Here is a 27,171-nt window from a genome sequence, read left to right as displayed (position 1 = left end):
TGACACACTAACCGTGATACATACTGAACCGTGATACATACTGAACCGTGATACATACTGGACCGTGATACATACTGAACCGTGGCCCACAAACCGTGATACATACCGAACCGTGATACATATTGAACCGTGATACATACTGGACCGTGATACATACTGAACCGTGGCCCACAAACCGTGATACATACTGAACTGTGATACATACTGGACCGTGATACATACCGAACCGTGGGTCCACTGTACCGTTGTATCCCTAGAGGTTACACCGTTTCTTGCTTAGATTGTAGATTTGACAAATAGTGGCACTATTATCCTCAGTAATTTTCCATCCAAGTTGTCAGACCCCGGTGGTTTGTCATTGTTGATAGACAACAATAATGTTTTCACCTCTTCCACACTCCCTTTACAAAATTCAGAATTGTCAATGCTTGTCTTTCATAATTTGGTCAGTTATACTTGGATATGTATGGTTGACATTCGTTGCTGGCATGTCATGCCTAAATTTGCTATTCTTGCCAATGAAAAAATTATGAAAGTATTTATTTTTTAGTATTATTATTATTATTTAATTTAATTTTTTATTCTCTTTATTAACAAATATCAACAAACAAAATAGGAATAGTTACATGCAAACAAGCATACATAAAAACTATTTACATTGCCAGAAATCCGTACAAAACAAATCATATTCATTAACACAACAGGTTTTAATATCCTCTTTGTTTTTCGTTTTAGTTAAAGTAGTGCCATATTGAAGTTAGGTTTTGAATTAGACCATTTGCATTTATGAATCAACCACAGAGGAATTTAAAAAAATGAAATCGCATCAAAAACAATTGCATATTCTTATTTGAATTTTAAACTTATCAAGAAATTCCCCATGAGAGTAGATATCCATCCTCATTGTTACACTCTGACCATGATTTGCGTTGTTTGTTTCTATGTTTGTTTCTCCCATGTGCCCTGAGCCGCCAGAGTCTCCCGTCTGCCCTGAGCCGCCAGAGTCTCCCGTCTGCCCTGAGCCGCCAGAGCCACCAGTCTGACCTGAGCCGTCAGAGCCGCCAGTCTGCCCTGAGCCGTCAGAGCCGCCAGTCTGCCCTGAGCCGTCAGAGCCGCCAGTCTGCCCTGAGCCGTGAGTCTGCCCTGAGCCGCCAGAGCCACCAGTCTGCCCTAAGCCGCCAGAGCCGCCACACAGCCAGGATCCGCCAGAGCCGTCAGCCAGCCAGGACCCGCCAGAGCCGTCAGCCAGCCAGGACCCGCCAGAGCCGTCAGCCAGCCAGGAGCCGCCAGAGCCGTCAACCAGCCAGGATCCGCCAGAGCCGTCAATCAGTCCGGAGCTGCCCCTCAGTCTGGAGCTGCCCCTCAGTCCGGAGCTGCCCCTCAGTCCGGAGATGCCCCTCAGTCCGGAGCTGCCCCTCAGTCCGGAGGCACTCCTCAGTCCAGTGTGGCCTTTAATTAGGGTCTCAGGCCCAAGGTCGGAGGCGAGGGTCGTCACTCCAAAGAGGCCCTTGAAGAGGGCAATGACTATGGTGGAATGGGGTCCACGTCCCGCGGTGGCGGCTTTGGGTCCACGCCAAAGCCGCCACCGCGGCCAGATGCCCACCCAGACCCTCCCCTATAGGTTTAGATTTTGCGGTCGGAGTCCGCACCTTAGGGGGGGGGGGGGGGTACTGTCACACTCTGACCATGATTTGCGTTGTGTGTTTCTATGTTTTGTTTGGTCAGGGTGTGATATGAGTGGGCATTCTATGTTGTATGTCTAGTTTGTCTATTTCTATGTGTTTTGGCCTGATATGGTTCTCAATCAGTGGCAGGTGTTTGTCGTTGTCTCTGATTGGGAACCATGTTTAGGTAGCCTGTTTTGTATTGTGGTTCGTGGGTTAATGTCTATGTTATGTTAGCACTCAGTTTCTATAGCGGTCACGTTCGTTTGGTTAGTTTGTTTGTTTGTTTTAGTGTACTTAGTGTTTTTTCGGCAATCATTAATTCATGCATTCACACCACGCTGCGCTTTGGTCTCCTCAATACAACGATCGTAAGCATCCTCATTCAGTAACTGACCAACCAAAATCCTTTTATTCTCAAACGATTTTTAAATCAATAATAATAATGGGGTTAAAGTTTAATTCACTCCTTTGTTTTTCATCCTTGCTTATAACAATTCCAAGATAAGTGACCTTATCTTTAAGTGGGATACCATATACTCCTGTAAAACACAATCCTTGAGTGGAAATAAGACTGACTTATTGATATTAATTTTCAAATCCGAAACTAATGAAAAGTCTTCAATACAGGAAACTAATTTTAAAACCTCATTCCTGTCTCTCAAAAATATGGTGGTATCAGCCAGTTGACATAGTTTAAATTCATTGCCAAGTGCTGAAACACCTTGAAAATTCATTTTCTTGATATGAAGGGCCATAATTTGAGTAACCAATAAAAATACAAATGGACTAATTGGGCAGCCCTGCCTAATGCCACGGCCAATATCATATCTTTGGATTGTCCTGTGAGCTAATTTTACAGAGCTAGTACAACCACTATATAACGTTTGGACTGCTTTCAAAAAATAGTCACCAGACCCCAAAAAATGTATTGCTTTGAGCATACACTCATGTTCTACAGTGTCAAAAGCTTTATAAAAATCAACAAACATAAGAAAAATATCATCAAGGATGAGGTCATTATAGTCAATCATATCTAAGATAAACCTGATGTTATTACTAATGTGTCGACCATGCATAAAACCAGATTGTTCTTCATCAATTATATGATGCAAGCCTTGTTTCAACCTCTTAGCAAATACAAGGGCAAATAATTTTCCAACCTTATTCAACAGGCTAATGGGTCTCCAGTGGTCTATATAAAGAGTATCCTTATTAGGTTTGGGAATCAAAGTAATTACACCTTGCTTTAAGGAAGCCGGTAACTCCCCTTTTTCTATTGATTCTTGAAACTTGGCAAGAATGAAAGGAATCCATTTATCATTGATAAATAATAAATCAAACGTTCTTGTTAAACCATCATTTCCAGGGGACCTATTGTCCTTAAGGCTTTTAATACAGTCTTTTATCTCAATTTCAGATAACTCATCATCACAAAAATCCCTGAAATCATTATCTATCATTATCTATCGTCTTAGCAATGTTTGCTACATTGTCTAAGAAATGATCCATATTGGAAGTTGGCTGGGCTGATGTGTACAGATTCTGATAAAACTGGGCAACATGCTGAGAGATTTATTTTGGATTTTCATTGGGAGTTTTTATTGATAATTCATTTAAATATGGAAGTCTCTTCGCCTTCCCTTTTCTTCTAAATTAAATAAATTTTTTGTATTTTTCTCTCCCTCTTCTATCCATTTTCATCTTGATCTTACAAACGCTCCCTTGTCCTTTTCCTTGTAGATACAGTCTGACTGCATTTGCAATGATGATAGCTCCAGTAAATCCTGATTAGTTAGTTCACTTTCTTTTAGTATAATCCACTATTCCCTTTATGATGTCATATTCTTTCTCTCTCTTGGCACGAGCAATTTCTTTCCCCATTGAAATAGCCAACAGCCTTAATCAAATTTCATTAGGTCCCAGTAACTTCCAAATGTATTCATAACACAGGCACCAGTATTTATCATTCATTCCTGCTACGTCCTTCTTAAATACTTCATTCTCTAGTAAAGTCTTGTTCATTTTCCAGTTACGTTTACTAACTTTTTTTGGTTGACAAACCATGCATATTTATCTTTATTGAGATCCCTTTCTGGTCTGTTAAAATCAATGGTTCAAACGAGACTGTATCAACCTTGTCAGCCATATCTTCAGATATCAGCCAGAAATCAATATGGGATTGTTTAGATAAATCTTTGGTACTCCATGTAAACATAATCTTATCTGGGTTCTTATGTCTCCAAATATCTAGAACACCTAACCTTAGACATATATTCCTTATCTCACAAACAGAATTGCTATCCTTAGGAGGCCATATATCTAGATTATCATGTAATACTGTGTTAAAATCTCCACACCATATTTCTTTGGCCAATGTAAATTTAGACATAATTTGACTTATTTTCCTCTCAATGTCTCTAAATAAAATACAGTTGCTTGACTTGTTATTGGAAGCGTAATATTTACAGCGATGAATTGAACGTGGTTGACATCTACCAATAGTATAATCTCCCTGTATTATCTGCTTCATCACTCAATATATGACAAACTGAAATGGTCCTCCCACACAGACAGAAGGCTGAAGAAATTCGGCTTGTCCCCAAAAACACTCACAAACTTTTACCATCGCACAATCGAGAGGATCCTGTCGGGCTGTATCACCGCCTGGTACGGCAACTGCTCCGCCCACAACCGTAAGGCTCTCCAGTGGGTAGTGAGGTCTGCACAACGCATCACCGGGGGCAAACTACCTGCCCTCCAGGACACCTACACCACCCGATGTCACAGGAAGGCCAAAAATATCATCAAAGACAACAACCACCCGAGCCACTGCCTGTTCACCCTGCTATCATCCAGAAGGCAAGGTCAGTACAGGTGCATCAAAGCTGGGACCGAGAGACTGAAAAACAGCTTCTATCTCAAGGCCATCAGACTGTTAAACAGCCATCACTAACATTGAGTGGCTGCTGCCAATATACTGACTCAAATCTGTAGCCACACACCCCACCAGGATGCTCTCGATTGTGCATCTGTAGAAGTTGCTCCTTGGTTGGGGTATTCAACTGCAGCCTAAAATGATCAACTTTATCAACTCAGCTAGAAATGTTCCACCCTCTCATGCCGCCATCTTAAGTGACTCCATTATCACACCATCTTGAGCCCCCCTCTGGGAAAGAATCATTAAAGTAGTTGGCAATATCAGTGGGTTTTGTGAGAAATGAGCCATCTGATTCAATGAATGCTAGAGCTGAGTTTGTCTTTTTTTGCCTAAATTGTAATTTAAGGTTGCATTTGATACAAATTACACTAATTATTTTGGATCTAATTTTCTTAGTTATTAGTCCTTAGTTCCAGATGTTAGGGAAATAGCCTAAGGTGTTAAAGCCTAGTTAAAGCCTAATGTTAGCTAGCTAGCTAACATTGAACCTGGTTGGTTAGCTACTTGCAGATTCCTGCAGGGTAGTAACATTATGAGTTGGGATTATGGTTCATTGTTTAGTTAGATGGCTAGCTACATGTCTAAACAAAAGACTCCACTATGCAAGTAACTATTTCAATAGAATGTTTACGACGTCACTGCGACAACTGTCGATAGACTTAGCTGGTAAATTCTCTCTGGTTATCTACGCCGATTTCAAAGCACTCAAGCCAGTTAGCTTGGGTATTTGACTGCCATTTTGAGGTCAGAACGCTTTGATCAAACCTTGGGCCAGAGCGTCAGTGTCAGCTCTGAAAGCTCCGAGAGCGAAACACTTTGAATTTACGAACGGCCAATCTAACAACAATCTGAGTTTACCAACGCCCAGAGCACACTCTGGCACTCCAGATTACATTTAACAACACACCCGTAGTATAAACCAGCCTTCATCTAACTAATGAGATATCTGGAAGTAACACCTAGCTAATGAGATATCTGCATGTAACACCAGCTAATGAGATATCTGAATGTAGCACCTGGCTAATGAGATATCAAGATGTAGCACCTGGCTAATCAGATATCAGGAAGTAGCACCTGGCTAATCAGATATAAGGATGGAGCACCTGGCTAATCAGATATAAGGATGTAGCACCTGGCTAATCATATATCAAGATGTAGCACCTGGCTAATCATATATCAGGATGTAGCACCTGGCTAATCAGATATAAGGATGTAGCACCTGGCTAATCAGATATCCAGATGTAGCACCTGGCTAATCAGATATAAGGATGTAGCACCTGGCTAATCAGATATCAGGATGTAGCACCTGGCTAATCAGATATCAGGATGTAGCACCTGGCTAATCAGATATCAGGATGGAGCACCTGGCTAATCAGATATAAGGATGTAGCACCTGGCTAATCATATATCAAGATGTAGCACCTGGCTAATCATATATCAGGATGTAGCACCTGGCTAATCAGATATAAGGATGTAGCACCTGGCTAATCAGATATCCAGATGTAGCACCTGGCTAATCAGATATAAGGATGTAGCACCTGGCTAATCAGATATCAGGATGTAGCACCTGGCTAATCAGATATCAGAATGTAGCACCTGGCTAATCAGATATCAGGATGTAGCACCTGGCTAATCAGACATCTGTATGTAGCACCCGGCTAATCAGATATCAGGATGTAGCACCTGGCTAATCAGATATCAAGATGTAGCACCTGGCTAATCAGATATCAGGATGTAGCACCTTCTAACTAATCATATATCTAGTTGTAACACCTTCTAACTAATGAGAGATATCTGGGTGTAACACCTAACTAATATACAATGCCTTCCGCTAATATTGGCACCCTTGGTAAATATGAGCAAAATGGGCTGTGAAAAATACGTCTTTGCTGTTTATTCTCTTGGTATTTCTTTGAAAATATTAGAACAAAATCTAGCCTTTATTTGAAGTAAAATGATTGAAAAAAATGAATGCGTAATAAAGATTTTCTCCTAAACATGTGTGCCACAATTATTGGCACCCCTAGAAATTATTATGAGTAAAATCTAACTGAAGTACATTCCCATTAATATTTTACGTTTTTAAGTTCACCTGAGTGATTAGGAACACTTAAGTGGTGAGCCATGACTTCCTGTTTCACTGGGGTATAAATATGAGGAGACACACAGGCCATGATGAGAGTCCTTTAGGTGCCTTTTGGCAAACTTCAAGTGGCTTGTCATGTGCCTTTTACTGAGGAGTGGCTTCTGTCTGGCCACTCTACCATAAATGCCTGATTGGTGGAATTCTGCAGAGATGGTTGTCCTTCTGGAAGGTTCTCCCATCTCAACAGAGGAACTTTGGAGCCAAGGCCCTTCTCGACTGAATGCTCAGCTTGGCTGCGGCCAGCTCTAGGATGAGTCTTGGTGGTTCCAAACTTCTTCCGTTTAAGAATGATGGAGGCCACTGTTTTCTCGGGGACCTTCAATGCTGCAGAAATGTTTTGGTATCCTTCCCCAGATCTGTGCCTCGACACAATCCTGTCTCGGAGCTCTACGGAAAATTCCTTCGAACTCATGGCTTTTGCTCTGACATGCACTGTCAACTGTGGGACAACAGGAGGACTCCAGTCAAGTTCTAGAAACATCTCAAGGATGATCAATGGAAGCAGGATGCACTTGAGCTCAATTTCGAGGCTCATTGGACCACAGAGTGAAGGGAAACCAGCCAACAAGTGCTCAGCATTTGTGAGAACTCCTTCAAGACTGTTGGAAAAGCATTCCAGGTGAAGCTGGTCGAGAGAATGCCAAGAGTGTGCAAAGCTATCATCAATGAAAAGTGTGGCTACTTTGAAGAATCTAAAATATAACATATATTTTCATTTGTTTAACACTTTTTTGGTTACTACATGATTCCATATGTGTTATTTCATAGTTTTGACATCTTCACTATTATTCTACAATATAGAAAATAGTAAAAATAAAGACAAACCCTTGAATGAGTAGGTGTGTCCAAACTGTTGACTGGTAATGTATTTGAAACCAATCCACTGATTCTGCCTCAATCATTATCACAGCATGTTCTCCCTAATTAAGGTGCCACCAACCTTCTGTGATATCTAGTATACTTTGACACAAGGGCAGAGCGGGAGGATGATTGGCAGGAGTTCTAATGAAGTTGGTCCAGTTGGTACTTACACCAGACCATAATCTTTTACATTTTGTCAATAGTAAAGCAATACATTTGGAAGTGCCAATCCTCCATCTTATCCCCTTCTTTCTACCTATCCTAGGTGATAAAATACCTGATGAGCCTATCTAATCTGGTAAAAAAGGATTTCAGAAGAAAGATCGGAAGACATTGAAAAAGGTATAGAAATGTTAATTTTAACAGATTGGATTCTGCCAGCTAAGGAGGGAGGCAGACTATCCCAGCGTTGTAAATCTACTTTAACTCGTGTGACTAATCTTGCAAAGATAGTTTTATGGAGAGTTGCTAGAGAATGTGTTATATTCACACCTAAATTGTAAAAACCAGAGGGCGACAAACGGAAAGGCCATGGGGAATTAGCTTGGCAGCGGGGTTAATTGCAAAACATGAACTTTTCTGAATGTTCAATCTGTAACCTGAGAATGATCCAAATGTGTTATATGCTATCGACAGAGGTCGCATGGTGATATATAATAGTAGGTCAGTAGTGACACTTTGTGATTCCAGTGAATTATGGTGATCATTTTAAGGCCAAAGTAAGCTGTTCGTAAGTGCAAAAAGGAGCGGGGATATAGTACACCCTTGACGGGTTCCTCTGGAGAGGGGGAAGCATTTTGAATGTTGAGAGTTGGTGTGCATGCTATCTGTTGGAGCAGAATAGAGCAGATGTATCTATGAGATAAAATTGGACCCAAAGTCAAATCTTCCTACAATCTTAAATACATTTTCCCACTCCACCCGGTCGAAAGCCTTCTCCGGATCAAGAGAAGCAACAATTTCGGGGTCTGGAGAAACAAAAAGAGAGAGTATAACGTACATTGGAAAATAGTTGTCACTCTTTGCATACGGGTTTGTGCCGTGGGGGAGATCTTCGTGGGCCTTGTCAGCCTTGTCTCAGGGTAGGAAGTTGGTGGTTTGAAGATATCCCTCTAATGGTGTGGGGGCTGTGCTTTGGCAAAGTGGGTGGGGTAGTATCCTGCCTGTTTGACCCTGTCCTGGGGTATCGTTGGACGGGGCCAGTGTCTTCCGACCCTTCCTTTCTCAGCCTCCAGTATTTATACTGCAGTAGTTCATGTGTCGGGGGGCTAGGGTCAGCCTGTTATATCTAGAGTACTTCTCCTGTCTCATCCGGTGTCCTGTGTGAATTTAAGTATGCTCCCTCTAATGTTCTCTCTCTCCCTCCCCTCCCCAAGGACCTGAGCATTGGGACCTAGGACCATGCCTCGGGACTGCCTGGCCTGATGACTCCTTGCTGTCCACAGTCCACCTGGTCGTGCTGCTGCTCCAGTTTCAACTGTTCTACCTGCTGCTATGGAATCCTGACCTGTTCACCGGACGTGCTACCTGTCCCAGACCTGCTGATTTTGACTCTCTCTTCCGTAGCTGCTGTCTAACTCTGAATGCTCGGCGATGAAAAACCAACTGACATTTACTCCTGAGGTGCTGACCTGTTGCACTCTCTACAACCACTGTGATTATTATTATTTGACCATGCTGGTCATCTATAAACGTTTGAACATCTTGGCCATGTACTCTTATAATCTCCACCTGGCACAGCCACAAGAGGACTGTCCACCCCTGGTTCCTCTCTAGGTTTCTTCCTAGACTCCTGCCTTTCTAGGGAGTTTTTCCTAACCACTGTGATCATCAGATATGATGGTAGGGATCCACCACCTTCTGCCGGATCTTGAGTTTAAGTTGGTGAACATATCTAATAGTAATGGGGCGAGTTTATCTGAGAATTTAGTTTTTAATCGACTGGGAAGCCGTCAGGGCCTGGGGCTTTGTCACTTTGCATTAACTATCTCATCAAGATGCACAGGGTTGTCCAGCACATGTCCATATCAATGGATGGAATATCCAAGTTATCTAAAAGGTTATCCATATTATCAGATGGATTTGTAGAGAATAAAATGAATAAAAAGTTGAATTAATATTATATTAACTTGTAAGATTACGGGAAGAGAGCTGTGAGATAAGATGATGGAGGAAACATGGCACCATCCCTACGGTGAAGCATGGTGGTGGCAGCATCGCTGTGGGGATGTTTTCAGCGGCAGGGACTGGGAGACTAGTCAGGATTGAGGGAAAGATGAACGGAGCAAAGTACTGAGATCCGTGATGAAAACCAGCTCCAGAGCGCACAGGACCTCAGACTGGGGGTGAAAGTTCACCTTCCAACAAGACAAAATCCCTAAGCACACAGCCAAGACAACAGACCTAAGCACACAGCCAAGACAACGGACCTAAGCACACAGCCAAGACAAAGCAGGAGCAACTCTCCCCATTCAATCTGACAGAGCCTGAGAGGATCTGCAGAGAAGAATGAGAGAAACTCCCCAAATACAGGTGTGTCAAGCTTGAGGCGTCAAACCCAAGAAGACTGGAGGCTGTAATCGCGTCATACCCAAGAAGACTGGAGGCTGTAATCGCGTCATACCCAAGAAGACTGGAGGCTGTAATCGCGTCATACCCAAGAAGACTGGAGGCTGTAATCGCGTCATACCCAAGAAGACTGGAGGCTGTAATCGCGTCATACCCGAAGAAGACTGGAGGCTGTAATCGCGTCATACCCAAGAAGACTGGAGGCTGTAATCGCGTCATACCCAAGAAGACTGGAGGCTGTAATCGCATCATACACAAGAAGACTGGAGGCTGTAATCACGTCATACCCAAGAAGACTGGAGTCTGTAATCGCGTCATACCCAGGAAGACTGGAGGCTGTAATCGCATCATACCCAAGAAGACTGGAGTCTGTAATCGCGTCATACCCAAGAAGTCTGGAGGCTGTAATCGCGTCATACCCAAGAAGACTGGAGTCTGTAATCGCGTCATACCCAAGAAGTCTGGAGGCTGTAATCGCATCATACCCAAGAAGACTGTAGGCTGTAATCGCGTCATACCCAAGAAGACTGGAGGCTGTAATCGCATCATACCCAAGAAGACTGGAGGCTGTAATCGCGTCATACCCAAGAAGACTGGAGGCTGTAATCGCGTCATACCCAAGAAGACTGGAGGCTGTAATCGCGTCATACCCAAGAAGACTGGAGGCTGTAATCGCGTCATACCCAAGAAGACTGGAGGCTGTAATCGCGTCATACCCAAGAAGACTGGAGGCTGTAATCGCGTCATACCCAAGAAGACTGGAGGCTGTAATCGCGTCATACCCAAGAAGACTGGAGGCTGTAATCGCGTCATACCCAAGAAGACTGGAGGCTGTAATCGCGTCATACCCAAGAAGACTGGAGGCTGTAATCGTGTCATACCCAAGAAGACTGGAGGCTGTAATCGCGTCATACCCAAGAAGACTGGAGGCTGTAATCGCGTCATACCCAAGAAGACTGGAGGCTGTAATCGCGTCATACCCAAGAAGACTGGAGGCTGTAATCACGTCATACCCAAGAAGACTGGAGGCTGTAATCGCGTCATACCCAAGAAGACTGGAGGCTGTAATCGCGTCATACCCAAGAAGACTGGAGGCTGTAATCGCGTCATACCCAAGAAGACTGGAGGCCGTAATCGCGTCATACCCAAGAAGACTGGAGGCTGTAATCGCGTCATACCCAAGAAGACTGGAGGCTGTAATCGCGTCATACCCAAGAAGACTGGAGGCTGTAATCGCGTCATACCCAAGAAGACTGGAGGCTGTAATCGCGTCATACCCAAGAAGACTGGAGGCTGGAATCGCTCTAAAGCCCATTTTACTGGTTCAAATAGTCGATCAATCAGCCTGTTACCAACCTTTAGTAAAGTTCAGGAAAAAATTGTGTTTGATCAGATACAATGCTATTTCACAGTAAATAAATTGACAATAGTCTTTCAGCACACTTATAGGAACGGACATTCAACCAACAAGCACAGCATTTACACAAATGACAGATGATTGGCTGAGAGAAATCGATGATTGTGGGAGCTGTTTTGTTTGACTTCAGTGCAGCTTTTGACATTATCGATCATAGTCTGCTGCTGGAAAAACACATGTGTTATGGCTTTACATCCGCTGCTATAATGTGGATAAAGAGTTACCTGTCTAACAGAACACAGAGGGTGTTCTTTAATGGAAGCCTCTCCAACATAATCCAGGTAGAATCAGGAATTCTCCATGGATCATCTGGAGCGTCAGGCACGTGACTGATTGGCTGGTCTGTCAGTTCAACAATCAGCTGGAGTGTCAAGCATGCAACTGATTGGCTGGTCTGTCAGTGGTTGAGCGATAGAGACACATTTGAGGACAGTGACAGTCAATACCGCCTTGCACACTCTTGCCTGATCTAGGGTGTAATCATTAGTCCAACAGTTGCAAAAGAGAGTTTCTATTGGACAAATTCAGGTATATTATCGCCGTTTCATTCGATTTACTTCCGTTTATTAAGAAACGTTTTTTTTAAACAGAATCAGCGGAATGAATACACCCCTGATCACGAGGAAACACAGTTCACTCTCATAGCGGCCACGTTGTATTCCTTCTCTTCCTTTCGCTTGTGGACTTCAATGCACACCACATCAGCTGTATGTGACAAGGAGAAAAAACCTTTCCAAGCCAAACCGCTACACACAGCCTACATCGTTGTCACCATATTAGATAAAGTAACGTCATAGTCAATATAGCTAATAGAACTAATGTGTTAGTAAACCTGCTACAAACATGTACTGTAACAGTGTACAGTCAGTAAGCAGTTACACCTGGTGGCAATAAATTAATATATTTCTCTCTTGCTTCTCCTTCATTTTGGAATAAATTAATTTGTTCAAAGCTGTTCAATTGTTGTCTTTCTTTCTCTTTAAGGCAACTACTCACCACAATTTATGCACTGCAGTGCTAGCCAGCTGTAGCTTATACTTTCAGTACTAGATCCCTTCTCTCATCCTTTGATTGGGTGGACAACATGTCAGTTCATGCTGCAAGAGCTCTGATAGGTTGGAGGACGTCCTCTGGAAGTTGTCATAATTACTCTATAAGTCTATGGAAGGAGGTGAGAACCTCCTAGGTTTTGTATTGAATTCAATGTACCCAGAGGAGGATGGAAACTAGCTGTCCTCCGGCTACACCATTGTGCTACCCTACAGAGTGCTATTGAGGCTACTGTAGACATTTGCTAAACAGTGTTTTAATCAGTTATTTGGTGACGTGATTATATTTAGTGTAGTTTTACCTAAAAAGGATCACTTTTTAAGTGTTTTACATTTTACATTTTTATGAAATTCACTGAGAAGGATGGTCCTCCCCTTCCTCCTCTGAGGAGCCTCAAGTGATACATAGACATTCAGTTGTATAATTGACTACGTATCCCCCTTTCTCCACTTTAATAATGTTTACATACTGCTTCACTCATTTCATATGTATATACTGTGTTCTATTCTAATATATACTGAATATTAGTCACATCGACATCACTCGTCTTAGTTTATGTATTTATTAATTCCATTATTTTACTTTTACATTTGTGGATTGTTGTGGATTGTTAGATACTAATGCATTTATCTACACCGATAATAACATCTGCTAGGATTTGATTTGATAAATATATGTATGTGACAAATAAAAATGGATTTGATTTGTAGCGTGATTCATTACTACAGAAAATGCTTTTCCACTGCTCCAGTCCAATGGTGGGGAGCTTTACACCACTTAGGCTTGGAAACTGGCCATGGAAACCCATTTCATGAAGCTCCCGACGAACAGCTTGTGCTAACGTTGTTTCCAGGGGCAGTTTGGAACTCAGTAGTTAGTGTTGCAACCGAGGACAGATGATTTTTACATGCTACAGTACGCACTTCAGCACTCGGCGGTCCTGTTCTGTGAGCTTGTGTGGTCTACCACTTCGTGTCTGAGCCGTTGTTGCTCCTAGACGTTTCCTCTCTATAATACAGCACTTAGAGGCAGCTCTAGCAGGGCAGAAATTTGACGAACTGACTCGTTGGAAAGGTGGCATCCTACCCTCTCTACCTCTCTTATTCTCTACCTCTCTACCGCTCTACCATCTTATCTCTCTACCCTCTCTACCTCTCTACCCTCTCTACAGTCTCTACCTATCTACCCTCTCTACCTCTCTACCTCTCTACCCTCTCTACCTCTCTACCCTCTCTACCCTCTCTACCTCTCTTATTCTCTACCTCTCTACCGCTCTACCGTCTCTACCTCTCCACCCTCTCTACCCTCTCTACCCTCTCTACCTCTCTACCCTCTCTACCTCTCTACCCTCTCTACCTCTCTACCCTCTCTACCCTCTCTACCTCTCTACCCTCTCCACCCTCTCTACCTCTCTACCCTCTCCACCCTCTCCACCCTCTCTACCCTCTCTACCCTCTCTACCCTCTCCACCCTCTCTACCTCTCTACCCTCTCCACCCTCTCCACCCTCTCTACCTCTCCACCCTCTCTACCCTCTCTACCCTCTCTACCTCTCTACCCTCTCTACCCTCTCTAACTCTCTACCCTCTCTACCTCTCTACCCTCTCTACCTCTCTACCCTCTCCACCCTCTCTACCTCTCTACCCTCTCTACCTCTCTACCCTCTCCACCCTCTCTACCCTCTCCACCCTCTCTACCTCTCTACCCTCTCCACCCTCTCCACCCTCTCTACCTCTCCACCCTCTCTACCCTTTCCACCCTCTCTCCCTCTTTACTCTCTCTACCTCTCTACCCTCTCTACCCTCTCCACCCTCTCTACCCTCTCTACCTCTACTTCTCTACCTCTCTACCCTCTCTACCTCTCCACCCTCTCTACCCTCTCTACCCTCTCTACCTCTCTACCCTCTCTACCTCTCTACCCTCCCTACTCTCTCTACCGCTCTACCCTCTCCACCCTCTCTACCCTCTCTACCCTCTCTACCTCTCTACCCTCTCTACCCTCTCTACGTCTCTACCCTCTCTACCTCTCTACCCTCTCTGCCTCTTATAGTACAGTAACAGCTGCAATCAGCTATCTTTCTGAAAAGGGTTTGCTAACAAAAATATTTTTTCCTCTCCTCACCCCTCTTGTCCTCCCCCTCCTCCCCCTCTTGTTTTCCCCCTCCTCCCCCAATCCACGCCACTCCTCTCCTCCCACTCCTCCTCCCCTCATCTCCTCTACTCACCCCTCTCCTCTCACCTCTCTCCTTCCCTCTCCTCCCCTCCCCCCTATGCTTGCCTCTCCTCTCCTCTCCTCTCCTCTCCTCTCCTCTCCTCTCCTCTCCTCTCCTCTCCTCTCCTCTCCTCTCCTCTCCTCTCCTCTCCTCTCCTCTCCTCTCCTCTCCTCTCCTCTCCTCTCCTCTCCTCTCCTCTCCTCTCCTCTCCTCTCCTCTCCTCTCCTCTAGGGTCTGTATGAGGAGTGTCAGTATCTCTTCCAGCCCCAGCTCATCGTCCAGAGGCTGATAGGGATCTCTGTTCTCTATCCTGGTTACTTCATAGAACAGATGGTTCCTGCCCACAACAGATCTGTGCTCTACAAGTACGTCTACTCTACCTGATCCCTATTGTGACATCACTATCTGTCTGTCTGTCTGTCTGTCTGTCTGTCTGTCTGTCTGTCTGTCTGTCTGTCTGTCTGTCTGTCTGTCTGTCTGTCTGTCTGTCTGTCTGTCTGTCTGTCTGTCTGTCTGTCTGTCTGTCTGTCTGTCTGTCTGTCTGTCTGTCTGTCTGTCTGTCTGTCTGTCTGTCTGTCTGTCTGTCTGTCTGTCTGTCTGTCTGTCTGTCTGTCTGTCTGTCTGTCTGTCTGTCTGTCTGTCTGTCTGTCTGTCTGTCTGTCTGTTGTCTGTCTGTCTGTCTGTCTGTCTGTCTGTCTGTCTGTCTGTCTGTCTGTCTGTCTGTCTGTCTGTCTGTCTGTCTGTCTGTCTGTCTGTCTGTCTGTCTGTCTGTCTGTCTGTCTGTCTGTCTGTCTGTCTGTCTGTCTGTCTGTCTGTCTCTCTGCCTCTCCGTCTGTCTGTCTCAGCCTGTCTGTCCGCCTCTCCACCTGTCTGTCTCTCTGCCTCTCCACCTGTCTGTCTGTCTGTCAATTCAATTCAATTTAAGGGATTTATTGTCATGGGAAACATATGTTTACATTGCCAAAGCAAGTGAAATAGATAAACAAAAGTGAAATAAACAATACAAATTAACAGTAAACATTACACTCACAAAAGTTCCAAAAGAATAAAGACATTTCAAATGTCATATTATGTGTAAATAGTTAAATTACAAAAGGGAAAATAAATAAACATAAATATGGGTTGTATTAACATTGGTGTTTGTTCTTCACTGGTTGACCTTTTCTTGTGGCAACAGGTCACAATGTTGCTGCAGTGATGGCACACTGTGGAATTTCACCAATTTAAATTCTTTGTGGGTCTTTGTAATCCGAGGGAAATATGAGTCTCTAATATGGTCATATATTTGGCAGGAAGTGCAGCTCAGTTTCCACCTCATTTTGTGGGCAGTGTGCACATAGCCTGTCTTCTCTTGAGAGCCATGTCTGCCTACGGTGGCCTTTCTCAATAGCAAGGCTATGCTCACTGAGTCTGTACATAATCAAAGCTTTCCTTAAGTTTGGGTCAGTCACAGTTGTCAGGTATTCTGCCACTGTGTACTCTCTGTTTAGGGCCAAATAGCATTCTAGTTTGCTCAGTTTTTTTTGTAAATTCTTTCCAATGTGTCAAGTGATTATCTTTTTGTTTTCTAATGATTTGGTTGGGTCTAATTGTGTTAATTTCCTGGGGGTTTGTTTGTGTTTGTGAACAGAGCCCCAGGACCAGCTTGCTTAGGGGACTCTTCTCCAGGTTCATCTCTCTATAGGTGATGGCTTTGTTATGGAAGGTTTGGGAATCGCGTCCTTTTAGGTGGTTGTACAATTTAACGGCTCTTTTCTGGATTTTGATAATTTGTGGGTATCGGCCTAATTCTGCTCTGCATGCATTATTTGGTGTTTTACGTTGTACACGGAGGATATTTTAGCAGAATTCTGCAACAAAAGAGTCTCAATTTGGTGTTTGTCCCATTTTGTAAAATCTTGGTTGGTGACCCCAGACCTCACAACCATAAATGGCATTGGGTTCTATAACTGATTCAAGTATTTTTAGACAGATTCTAATTGGTATGTTGAAATTTATGATTATAATTGGGATGTCAAATTTGATGTTCCTTTGATCTCATAAAAGGCCCTTCTTGCCTTGTCTCTCAGGTCGTTCACAGCTTTGTGGAAGTTACCTGTGGTGCTGTTGTTTAGGCCGATGTATATATAGTTTTTTGTGTGCTCTAGGGCAACGGTGTCTAACGATGTGCAAATAGTTCAAGTACGAAAGGGAAAATAAATAAACATAACTATCTCTCTCTGTCTCTCTCCCTGTGTCTCCTTCTCTCATTCTCTCTCTCTCTCTCTCTCTCTCTCTCTCTCTCTCTCTCTCTCTCTCTCTCTCTCTCTCTCATTATCTCTCTCTCTCTCTCTCTCCCCATCTCTCTCTCCCTGTATCTCATTCTCTCTCTCTCCCCCTGTCTCTCTCTCTCCCTCTCCCTCCCTGTCTCTATCTCTCTCTCCCCCTCTCTCTCTCCCTGTCTCTCATTCTCTCTCTCTCCCCCTGTCTCTCTCTCTCCCTCTCCCTCCCCGTCTCTCTCTTTCTCTCTTTGTCTCTCTCTCCATTTTCTCTCTCTCTCTGTCTCTGTCTCTGCCTCTCTCTCTCTTTTTTTAATGCTGGGACTAACTGTGTATTACTGGTCAATTCAACAACATACAGAGAGTTTGCATAGTGTTATTCATTCTAAATCTGTTCTCTTCTAAAGCTCAGAAAACTCACCTGGTAGGACTACTGAATGTCAATGAACTAGGAACGAGAATGATTTGTTTGAATTAATCAGGTGTGAAACGAGCCCAATGGAGTGGAAGCTAGCTAATGAAGGAAACATTAATTACTAATTATTTATTATTTTTAATTTTCAAATGGAAAAAATCTACATTCATAATAACCTGTTTATCTGAATGCCTTTAATAGTATTTAGAAAACAATTCATGTTGCCATTTCTTCTGTTGTTTAAGCTCTGCAGCGATACACCATCCCATCTGGTTTAAACTCTCGTTGGTTCGTTTGATGTGCAACATAAGGCTAAATGAATTGGACTGAAAGGACAAATAGAAAACAGCTGATAGTCCTTTGGATGAAAACAAAACATTTACTTTCTCAGTAATCAAAGCATAGACTTCATCTTCACATTTCCACAATGTTCTACAGATAATTCAGCCTAATTTGGTATATTTTGAATCATGTAAATATGTTCTAGAAGAAAGGATGCCTTTTCTGTCCCCTAACGATCAATCAGTAGAATGGGGATATAATAATGCTGATAATGATAATAATAATGCTGATAATAATAATGATGATGATAAATAATGATGATGATGATAAATAATGATGATGATGATAAATAATGATGTTGATGATAATAATGATGATAGTGATGATAACAATGATGATAGTAATGATAATAATGATGATAGTAATGATAATAATGATGATAGTGATGATAATAATGATCATAGTGATGATGATGATGATGATGATAGTGATGATGATGATGATGATGATGATAGTGATGATGATAGTGATGGTGATAGTGATGATGATGATGATGATAGTGATGATGATAGTGGTGATGATGATGATGATAGTGATGATAATACTGATAATAATGATGATAGTGATGATAATAATGATCATAGTGATGATGATGATAGTGATGGTGATAGTGATGATGATGATGATAGTGGTGATGATGATGATAATAATGATGATAGCGATGATTATAGTGATGATAATAATGATGATGATGATGGTGATAGTGATGATGATGATGTTGATGATGATGATGATGATAGTGGTGACGATGATGATAGTGGTGATGATGATGATGATGATGATGATGATAGTGGTGATGATGATGATAGTGGTAATGATGATGATAGTGGTGATGATGATGATGATGATAGTGATGATGATGATGATGATGATGATAGTGATGATGATAGTGATGGTGATAGTGATGATGATGATGATGATGATAGTGATGATGATAGTGGTGATGATGATGATGATAGTGATGATAATACTGATAATAATGATGATAGTGATGATAATAATGATCATAGTGATGATGATGATAGTGATGGTGATAGTGATGATGATGATGATAGTGGTGATGATGATGATAATAATGATGATAGCGATGATTATAGTGATGATAATAATGATGATGATGATGGTGATAGTGATGATGATGATGATGATGATGATGATGATAGTGGTGACGATGATGATAGTGGTGATGATGATGATGATGATGATGATGATAGTGGTGATGATGATGATAGTGGTAATGATGATGATAGTGGTGATGATGATGATGATAGTGGTGATGATATTGGTGATGATGGTGATAGTGATGATGATGATGATGATGATCGTGGTGATGATGATGATAGTGATGATGATGATATTGATGATGATGATGATGATGATGATGATGATGATGATGATGATAGTGGTGATGATGGTGATAGTGGTGATGATAGTGGTGATGATGATGATGGTGATGGTGATAGTGATGATGATAGTGGTGATGATAGTGGTGACGGTGATGATAGTGGTGATGATGATGATGATGATGATGATGATAGTGATGATGATGATGATGATGATAGTGGTGATGATGATGATGCAGAACATTACTGCATCTTTCTTTATTAGCCCCTTTCTAGATCAGCCTGTGTTGATGCATATTATGAATTTATTTAGTCTGTTAAACACAAAAATAACTATGTTTTAAGTGAGAATTTTAGACTGGTCTGGAGCAGAAAAAGAAAGTAACTTCATCCATGCTCTAGCAATGTTTTCCAGCACACAGCTTTCACCTACAATAGTGTCTATAACGGTCTACTGTACTTTAAACAACATGTATGCTTCTCACCATTGGGCAGAATGAGGTCCAACCCTCTCAAACAGTTGAAGTCATACTCTTCAGGGCTAATTAACTTTTAAGAAAATGTAAATACTGTATCGCAATTTCAGATGTACTGTCAATGTGTTTTTATTATCATTTGCAGAGTGTTCATCCCCAGTTACGTGTCCAGTGTAAAGGTCCAACTGGCTAACTGCAGTACACACCCCAGAGACCAACCAACCAGGGGACAGACGGCAGACACCAGGGGACCGGGAGACAGAGACAGTACTGGAGACAGCTGTTCTGTTGTCTTAAAGATCCGAGCCAGGGCTCCTCCAGTCCACAACTCATCAGCTCTGGACTGCAGGGAGTGGTCACCCTGTGAGCTTGACACACCCCTTCCTGCCTGGGAACACTGGTACTATATCCTGGTGGAGCGTTACCTAAGCAACCAGGACGTATACTTCCGCATCGGTGTGCAGGTCACAGGTAGGCAGTGATGGTTTCTTCTTTCTCTGTCTCTGTCTCTTGTCTCTGTGTTATGCAGAGGTTTGAGGCCTCATTGTGCAGAGGTTTGAGGCCTCATTGTGCAGAGGTTTGAGGCCTCATTTGGGTCGTATGTCTAGTCGGTGAGATCAAAACCAATCTCTGTGAATCGCTATAGTGGGACATAATATTGAGAGTGTCATGTTATGTCTGTGACCTAACGAGGGAGTGTCCTGTTATGTGTGTGTCCTAACGAGGGAGTGTCCTGTTATGTCTGTGTCCTAATGAGGGAGTGTCCTGTTATGTCTGTGTCCTAACGAGGGAGTGTCCTGTTACGTCTGTGTCCTAACGAGGGAGTGTCCTGTTACGTCTGTGTCCTAACGAGGGAGTGTCCTGTTACGTCTGTGTCCTAACGAGGGAGTGTCCTGTTATGTGTGTTTCCTAACGAGGGAGTGTCCTGTTATGTGTGTTTCCTAACGAGGGAGTGTCCTGTTATGTGTGTGTCCTAACGAGGGAGTGTCCTGTTATGTGTGTGTCCTAACGTGGGAGTGTCCTGTTATGTGTGTGTCCTAATGAGGGAGTGTCCTGTTATGTGTGTGTCCTAACGAGGGTCTCGTCTGTAAGGAAATCAAACCACTCAGATCCCTTTGAGACTGCAGAGTGTCATTACAGAAAGCCTTCTATATCACAACATTCACAGTCACACTCTTTCATGGAGATTTAACTGAAGCATTCTGAAGTATCATGCAGGTCTGTTATATCCTCGAGATGTGAGCATGTGTTAACAGCAAGCCACGAGATAAGTCACACACACATATGCACGCACGTACACCAGAGCCTTGCATGGGCATTACATTTAAGCCCGAGCCGTACCCAGACCCAATTGCTTCTTCTAAATTTAAGGCCCGACCCTAAAATCGGAAATAACTTTCTTCATTAGTAAATCCGTTAGCTACTCGTCTCTGTCTCAGTCGTAGCTGCTCCTGGCTGCGCTACCGCTCGGCATGTATGAGTATCCATAGCAACGGCTCTGCTTTGAGCTGCTCAATGACGAGACATTAGAGTAGAGCTGTTAGCTAGCTACTTTAAGTAACTCCGACAAAACTCACGGAACGTTCTTATTTATTTGTGAAATAATCTCTCTTGTCGACTCAGACAATGTTGTGGTCTTATATTTGACGGGGTTGAAGCCCTTCTAACACCATGTTATGATCTTACCAGCAGAGCAGAAGCAAGTGGCTCAGCTTCAAAATGTTTGTGATCAATTTAGTCATTCTTGAAAATGATATCGGAGCCCTGCTCGTATCCTAGCTATTGAATAAAAACATGTTCTACCCGGCCCTGACCTGGTGTATTGTGCTGTGGGGCTTGGTTCGGCCAGCAGAGCTATGTTACAGAGAGCTGTGGGGCTTGTTTCGGCCAGCAGAGCTACGTTACAGAGAGCTGTGGGGCTTGGTTCGGCCAGCAGAGCTACGTTACAGAGAGCTGTGATACAGCCCGACAGGATGCTCTCGATTGTGCATCTGTAGAAGTTTGTGAGTGCTTTTGGGGACAAGCCGAATTTCTTCAGCCTCCTGAGGTTGAAGAGGCGCTGCTGCGCCTTCTTCACGATGCTGTCTGTCTGGGTGGACCAATTCAGTTTGTCTGTGATGTGTACGCCGAGGAACTTAAAACTTACTACCCTCTCCACTACTGTTGCATCGATGTGGATAGGGGGGTGTTCCCTCTGCTGTTTCCTGAAGTCCACAATCATCTCCTTAATCTCCTCACAATCAACTTACTTAGTTTTGTTGACGTTGAGTGTGAGGTTATTTTCCTGACACCACACTCCGAGGGCCCTCACCTCCTCCCTGTAGGCCGTCTCATCGTTGTTGGTAATCAAGCCTACCACTGTTGTGTCGTCCGCAAACTTGATGATTGAGTTGGAGGCGTGCGTGGCCACGCAGTCATGGGTGAACAGGGAGTACAGGAGAGGGCTCAGAACGCACCCTTGTGGGGCCCCAGTGTTGAGGATCAGCGGGGTGGAGATGTTGTTACCTACCCTCACCACCTGGGGGTGGCCCGTCAGGAAGTCCAGTACCCAGTTGCACAGGGCGGGGTCGAGACCCAGGGTCTCGAGCTTAATGACGAGCTTGGAGGGCACTATGGTGTTAAATGCCGAGCTGTAGTCGATGAACAGCATTCTCACATAGGTATTCCTCTTGTCCAGATGGGTTAGGGCAGTGTGGTTGAGATTGCATCGTCTGTGGACCTATTTGGGCGGTAAGCAAATTGGAGTGGGTCTAGGGTGTCAGGTAGGGTGGAGATGATATGGTCCTTGACTAGTCTCTCAAAGCACTTCATGATGACGGAAGTGAGTGCTACGGGGCGGTAGTCATTTAGCTCAGTTACCTTAGCTTTCTTGGGAACAGGAACAATGGTGGCCCTCTTGAAGCATGTGGGAACAACAGACTGGGATAGGGATTGATTGAATATGTCCGTAAACACACCAGCCAGCTGGTCTGCGCATGCTCTGAGGGCGCGGCTGGGGATGCCGTCTGGGCCTGCAGCCTTGCCAGGGTTGACACGTTTAAATGTTTTCCTCACGTCGGCTGCAGTGAAGGAGAGTCCGCATGTTTTAGTTGCGGGCCGTGTCAGTGGCACTGTATTGTCCTCAAAGCGGGCAAAAAAGTTATTTAGTTTGTCTGGGAGCAAGACATCGGGGTCCACGACGGGGCTGGTTTTCTTTTTGTAATCCGTGATTAACTGTCACATACCTCTTGTGTCTGAGCCGTTGAATTGAGATTCTACTTTGTCTCTATACTGACGCTTAGCTTGTTTGATTGCCTTGCGGAGGGAATAGTTACACTGTTTGTATTCGGTCATGTTTCCAGTCACCTTGCCCTGATTAAAAGCAGTGGTTCGCGCTTTCAGTTGCACATGAATGCTGCCATCAATCCACGGTTTCTGGTTTGGGAATGTTTTAATCGTTGCTATGGGAACGACATCTTCAACGCACGTTCTAATGAACTCGCTCACCGAATCAGCGTATTCGTCAATGTTGTTGTCTGACGCAATACGGAACATATCCCAGTCCACGTGATGGAAGCAGTCTTGGAGTGTGGAATCAGATTGGTCGGACCAGCGTTGGACAGACCTCAGCGCGGGAGCTTCTTGTTTTAGTTTCTGTCTGTAGGCAGGGATCAACAAAATGGAGTCCTGGTCAGCTTTTCCGAAAGGAGAGCGGGGCAGGGCCTTATTTTTTTATTTTTTTTATTTTTACCTTTATTTAACCAGGTAGGCAAGTTGTGAACAAGTTCTCATTTACAATTGCGACCTGGCCAAGATAAAGCAAAGCAGTTCGACAGATACAACGACACAGAGTTACACATGGAGTAAAAACAAACATACAGGCAATAATGCAGTATAAACAAGTCTATATACAATGTGAGCAAATGAGGTGAGAAGGGAGGTAAAGGCAAAAAAGGCCATGGTGGCAAAGTAAATACAATATAGCAAGTAAAACACTGGAATGGTAGTTTTGCAATGGAAGAATGTGCAAAGTAGAAATAAAAATAATGGGGTGCAAAGGAGCAAAATAAATTAATTAATTAAATACAGTTGGGAAAGAGGTAGTTGTTTGGGCTAAATTATAGGTGGGCTATGTACAGGTGCAGTAATCTGTGAGCTGCTCTGACAGTTGGTGCTTAAAGCTAGTGAGGGAGATAAGTGTTTCCAGTTTCAGAGATTTTTGTAGTTCGTTCCAGTCATTGGCAGCAGAGAACTGGAAGGAGAGGCGGCCAAAGAAAGAATTGGTTTTGGGGGTGACTAGAGAGATATACCTGCTGGAGCGTGTGCTACAGGTGGGAGATGCTATGGTGACCAGCGAGCTGAGATAAGGGGGGACTTTACCTAGCAGGGTCTTGTAGATGACATGGAGCCAGTGGGTTTGGCGCGAGGGCCAGCCAACGAGAGCGTACAGGTCGCAATGGTAGGTAGTATATGGGGCTTTGGTGAATATGGTTATATACGTCGCGGAAGTTGGAATAGCAATGAGCCAAGGTTTTTCCAGCCCTGGTTGCGCAATCGATATGCTGATAAAATTTAGGGAGTCTTGTTTTCAGATTAGCCTTGTTAAAATCCCCAGCTACAATGAATGCAGCCTCCTGATATATGGATTCCAGTTTGCAAAGAGTCAAATAAAGTTTGTTCAGAGCCATCGATGTGTCTGCTTGGGGGGGAATATATACGGCTGTGATTATAATCGAAGAGAATTCCCTTGGTAGATTATGTGGTCGACATTTGATTGTGAGGAATTCTGAATCAGGTTAACAGAAGGACTTGAGTTCCTGTATGTTGTTGTGGCCACACCACGTCACGTTAACCATAAAGCATACGCCCCCGCCCCTCTTCTTACCAGAAAGATGTTTGTTTCTGTCGGCGCGATGCGTAGAGAAACCAGCTGGCTGCACCGTCTCCGATAGCGTCTCTCCAGTGAGCCATGTTTCTGTGAAGCAAAGAACGTTACAGTCCCTGATGTCCCTCTGGAATGCTACCTTTGCTCGGATTTCATCAACCTTGTTGTCAAGAGACTGGACTTTGGCGAGGAGAATGCTAGGGAGTGGTGCACGATGTGCCCGTCTCCGGAGTCTGACCAGAAGACCGCTTCGTTTTCCCCTTTCCTACTTCCTGTATATAGTCATGTTACTACCTGGTACTTCCTGTATATAGTCATGTTACTACCTGGTACTTCCTGTATATAGTCATGTTACTACCAGGTGGTTTCTGGGATACTACCCTGTTGGAAGAAGAGCTGTATCAGAATAGTGATAACAAAGTGAAAATTCTTCTATTCTAGTATTACTCTGGTTTATATTCAGCTTGTCGCCACTTCTCTAACTCGACACTTCACTGATCTCAGGTCATTTCAGCAGGTCTGAACACAGGTCATTTCAGCAGGCCTGATCGCAGCTCATTTCAGCAGGTCTGATCTCAGGTCATTTCAGCAGGTCTGTTCTCAGGTCATTTCAGCAGGTCTGATCGCATTTAATTTCAGCAGGTCTGATCTCAGGTCATTTCTGCAGGTCTGGTCATTTCAGCAGGTCTGATCTCAGGTCATTTCAGCAGGTCTGATCTCAGGTCATTTCAGCAGGTCTGATCACAGGTCATTTCAGCAGGTCTGATCTCAGGTCATTTCAGCAGGTCTGATCTGTGGTCATTTCAGCAGGTCTGATCTGTGGTCATTTCAGCAGGTCTGATCTCAGGTCATTTCAGCAGGTCTGATCACAGGTCATTTCAGCAGGTCTGATCTGAGGTCATTTCAGCAGGTCTGATCTGAGGTCGTTTCAGTAGATCTGAGCTTGTGTGATTGCTAGAGGGCATTTTAGCACCTCAAATACTCCCTGTCTATTCCCTTTGAAATGTTGTCTTTGTGATTCCAGCATGCCTGATGATTCCAGTGAGTATCTGAGGGTTTGGACCTGAGTGGTGAATCACTGTGTGTGAAACGACAAGGGTGTGTGTGTTCGTCTTCGTGTGAAACGACAAGGGATGTCTGGCCGCACGGCACTCTGATGTCATCACGGAGAGACAGATAAACAGAACAGACTGATGTCATCACAGAGAGACAGATAAACAGAACGGAGGGTTAAAGACAGGTTGTGGGAAGAAAAGAAAAGTAAACACAATAAACCAATGAAGAAAATGGACAGGTAGAGAAGTGGTGCTTTTTAAAACACTTTATGCTCTGTTCTTTTAAACACACTCTATGCTTTTATAAAATTTGTTCATCAGATTTTTTTTGTCCGTCCCCTTTAAATAGTTTGAAAGGATTTGACTTTTGTTCTCCAGTGTACTACATGATCTGGAAAGTAAAAAAGATCCAGAGAGAGAGCACCACTCTACTGTCCCCTTTATCAAATATTCATTACCGAGAGATGGAAAACTAAGGACATTTTCATTTGCAAAACAATAAGGCTTTTATATTACGCGGACTATTGGAAAGTTTTCAATACTGGTAAAAACATTCCCTAGTCGTTGGTAAGAGAAGTGTATTAACATCATAGGGTGAGAAAGAGAGAGAGAGGGAGGTGGCGGGGGGAGAGAGAGGGTGTAGCACTGTGAGGAGCCTTAGAGAAGGCACTACAGAGACCAGAGGAGAACAGTGGGGAGTAGACAGAGATAGAGAAGAAGGGATAGAGAGAGAGAAGAAGGGAGAGAGAGAGAGAAGAAGGGAGAGAGAGAAGAAGGGAGAGAGAGAGAAGAAGGGAGAGAGAGAGAGAGCAGAAGGGAGAGAGAGAGAGAAGAAGGGAGAGAGAGAAGAAGGGAGAGAGAGAGAGAAGAAGGGAGAGAGAGAGAGAGGAAGGGAGAGAGAGAGCAGAAGGGAGAGAGAGAGAGAAGAAGGGAGAGAGAGAGAGAAGGAGAGAGAGAAAGAAGAAGGGAGAGAGAGAGAAGAAGGGAGAGAGTGAGAATAAGGGAGAGAGAGAAGAAGGGAGAGAGAGAGAAGAAGGGAGAGAGAGAGAGAAGAAGGGAGAGAGAGAGAGTGACAGAAGGGAGAGAGAGAGAGAAGAAGGGAGAGAGAGAGAGCAGAAGGGAGAGAGAGAGAGCAGAAGGGAGAGAGAGTGAGAATAAGGGAGAGAGAGAGCAGAAGGGAGAGAGAGAGAGAAGAAGGGAGAGAGAGAGAAGAAGGGAGAGAGAGAGAGCAGAAGGGAGAGAGAGAGAAGAAGGGAGAGAGTGAGAATAAGGGAGAGAGAGAGAGAGAAGGGAGAGAGAGAGAAGAAGGGAGAGAGAGAGAGAGAGAAGGAAGAAGAGAGAGAGTGACAGAAGGGAGAGAGAGAGAAGGAGGGAGAGAGCAGAAGGGAGAGAGAGAGAGAGCAGAAGGGAGAGAGAGTGAGAATAAGGGAGAGAGAGAAGGGAGAAGAGAGAAGAAGGGAGAGAGAGAAGAAGGGAGAGAGAGAAGAAGGGAGAGAGAGAGAGAAGAAGGGAGAGAGAGAGAGACAGAAGGAGAGAGAGAGAGAGAGAGAGAGAGAAGA

General features: G+C 43.8%; 1 protein-coding gene across 1 annotated transcript in view; it reads left to right on the top strand.

The window, feature by feature from the left end:
• The window catches only part of tmem8b (transmembrane protein 8B), a 222,202-nt gene that overhangs the window by 99,065 nt on the left and 95,966 nt on the right, over positions 1-27,171 (top strand). The window contains exons 4-5 of the mRNA XM_031829529.1: positions 15,091-15,224; positions 19,839-20,164. Of these exons, the coding sequence (XP_031685389.1) occupies positions 15,091-15,224; positions 19,839-20,164 (460 nt within the window). The remainder of the gene's footprint in view (positions 1-15,090; positions 15,225-19,838; positions 20,165-27,171) is intronic.

This window comes from Oncorhynchus kisutch, linkage group LG8 (genome assembly GCF_002021735.2).
Source record: "Oncorhynchus kisutch isolate 150728-3 linkage group LG8, Okis_V2, whole genome shotgun sequence".
Taxonomy (NCBI): domain Eukaryota; kingdom Metazoa; phylum Chordata; class Actinopteri; order Salmoniformes; family Salmonidae; genus Oncorhynchus; species Oncorhynchus kisutch.
Note: the sequence above shows the minus strand (reverse complement) of the source record. Positions and strands in the feature narration are given on the sequence as shown.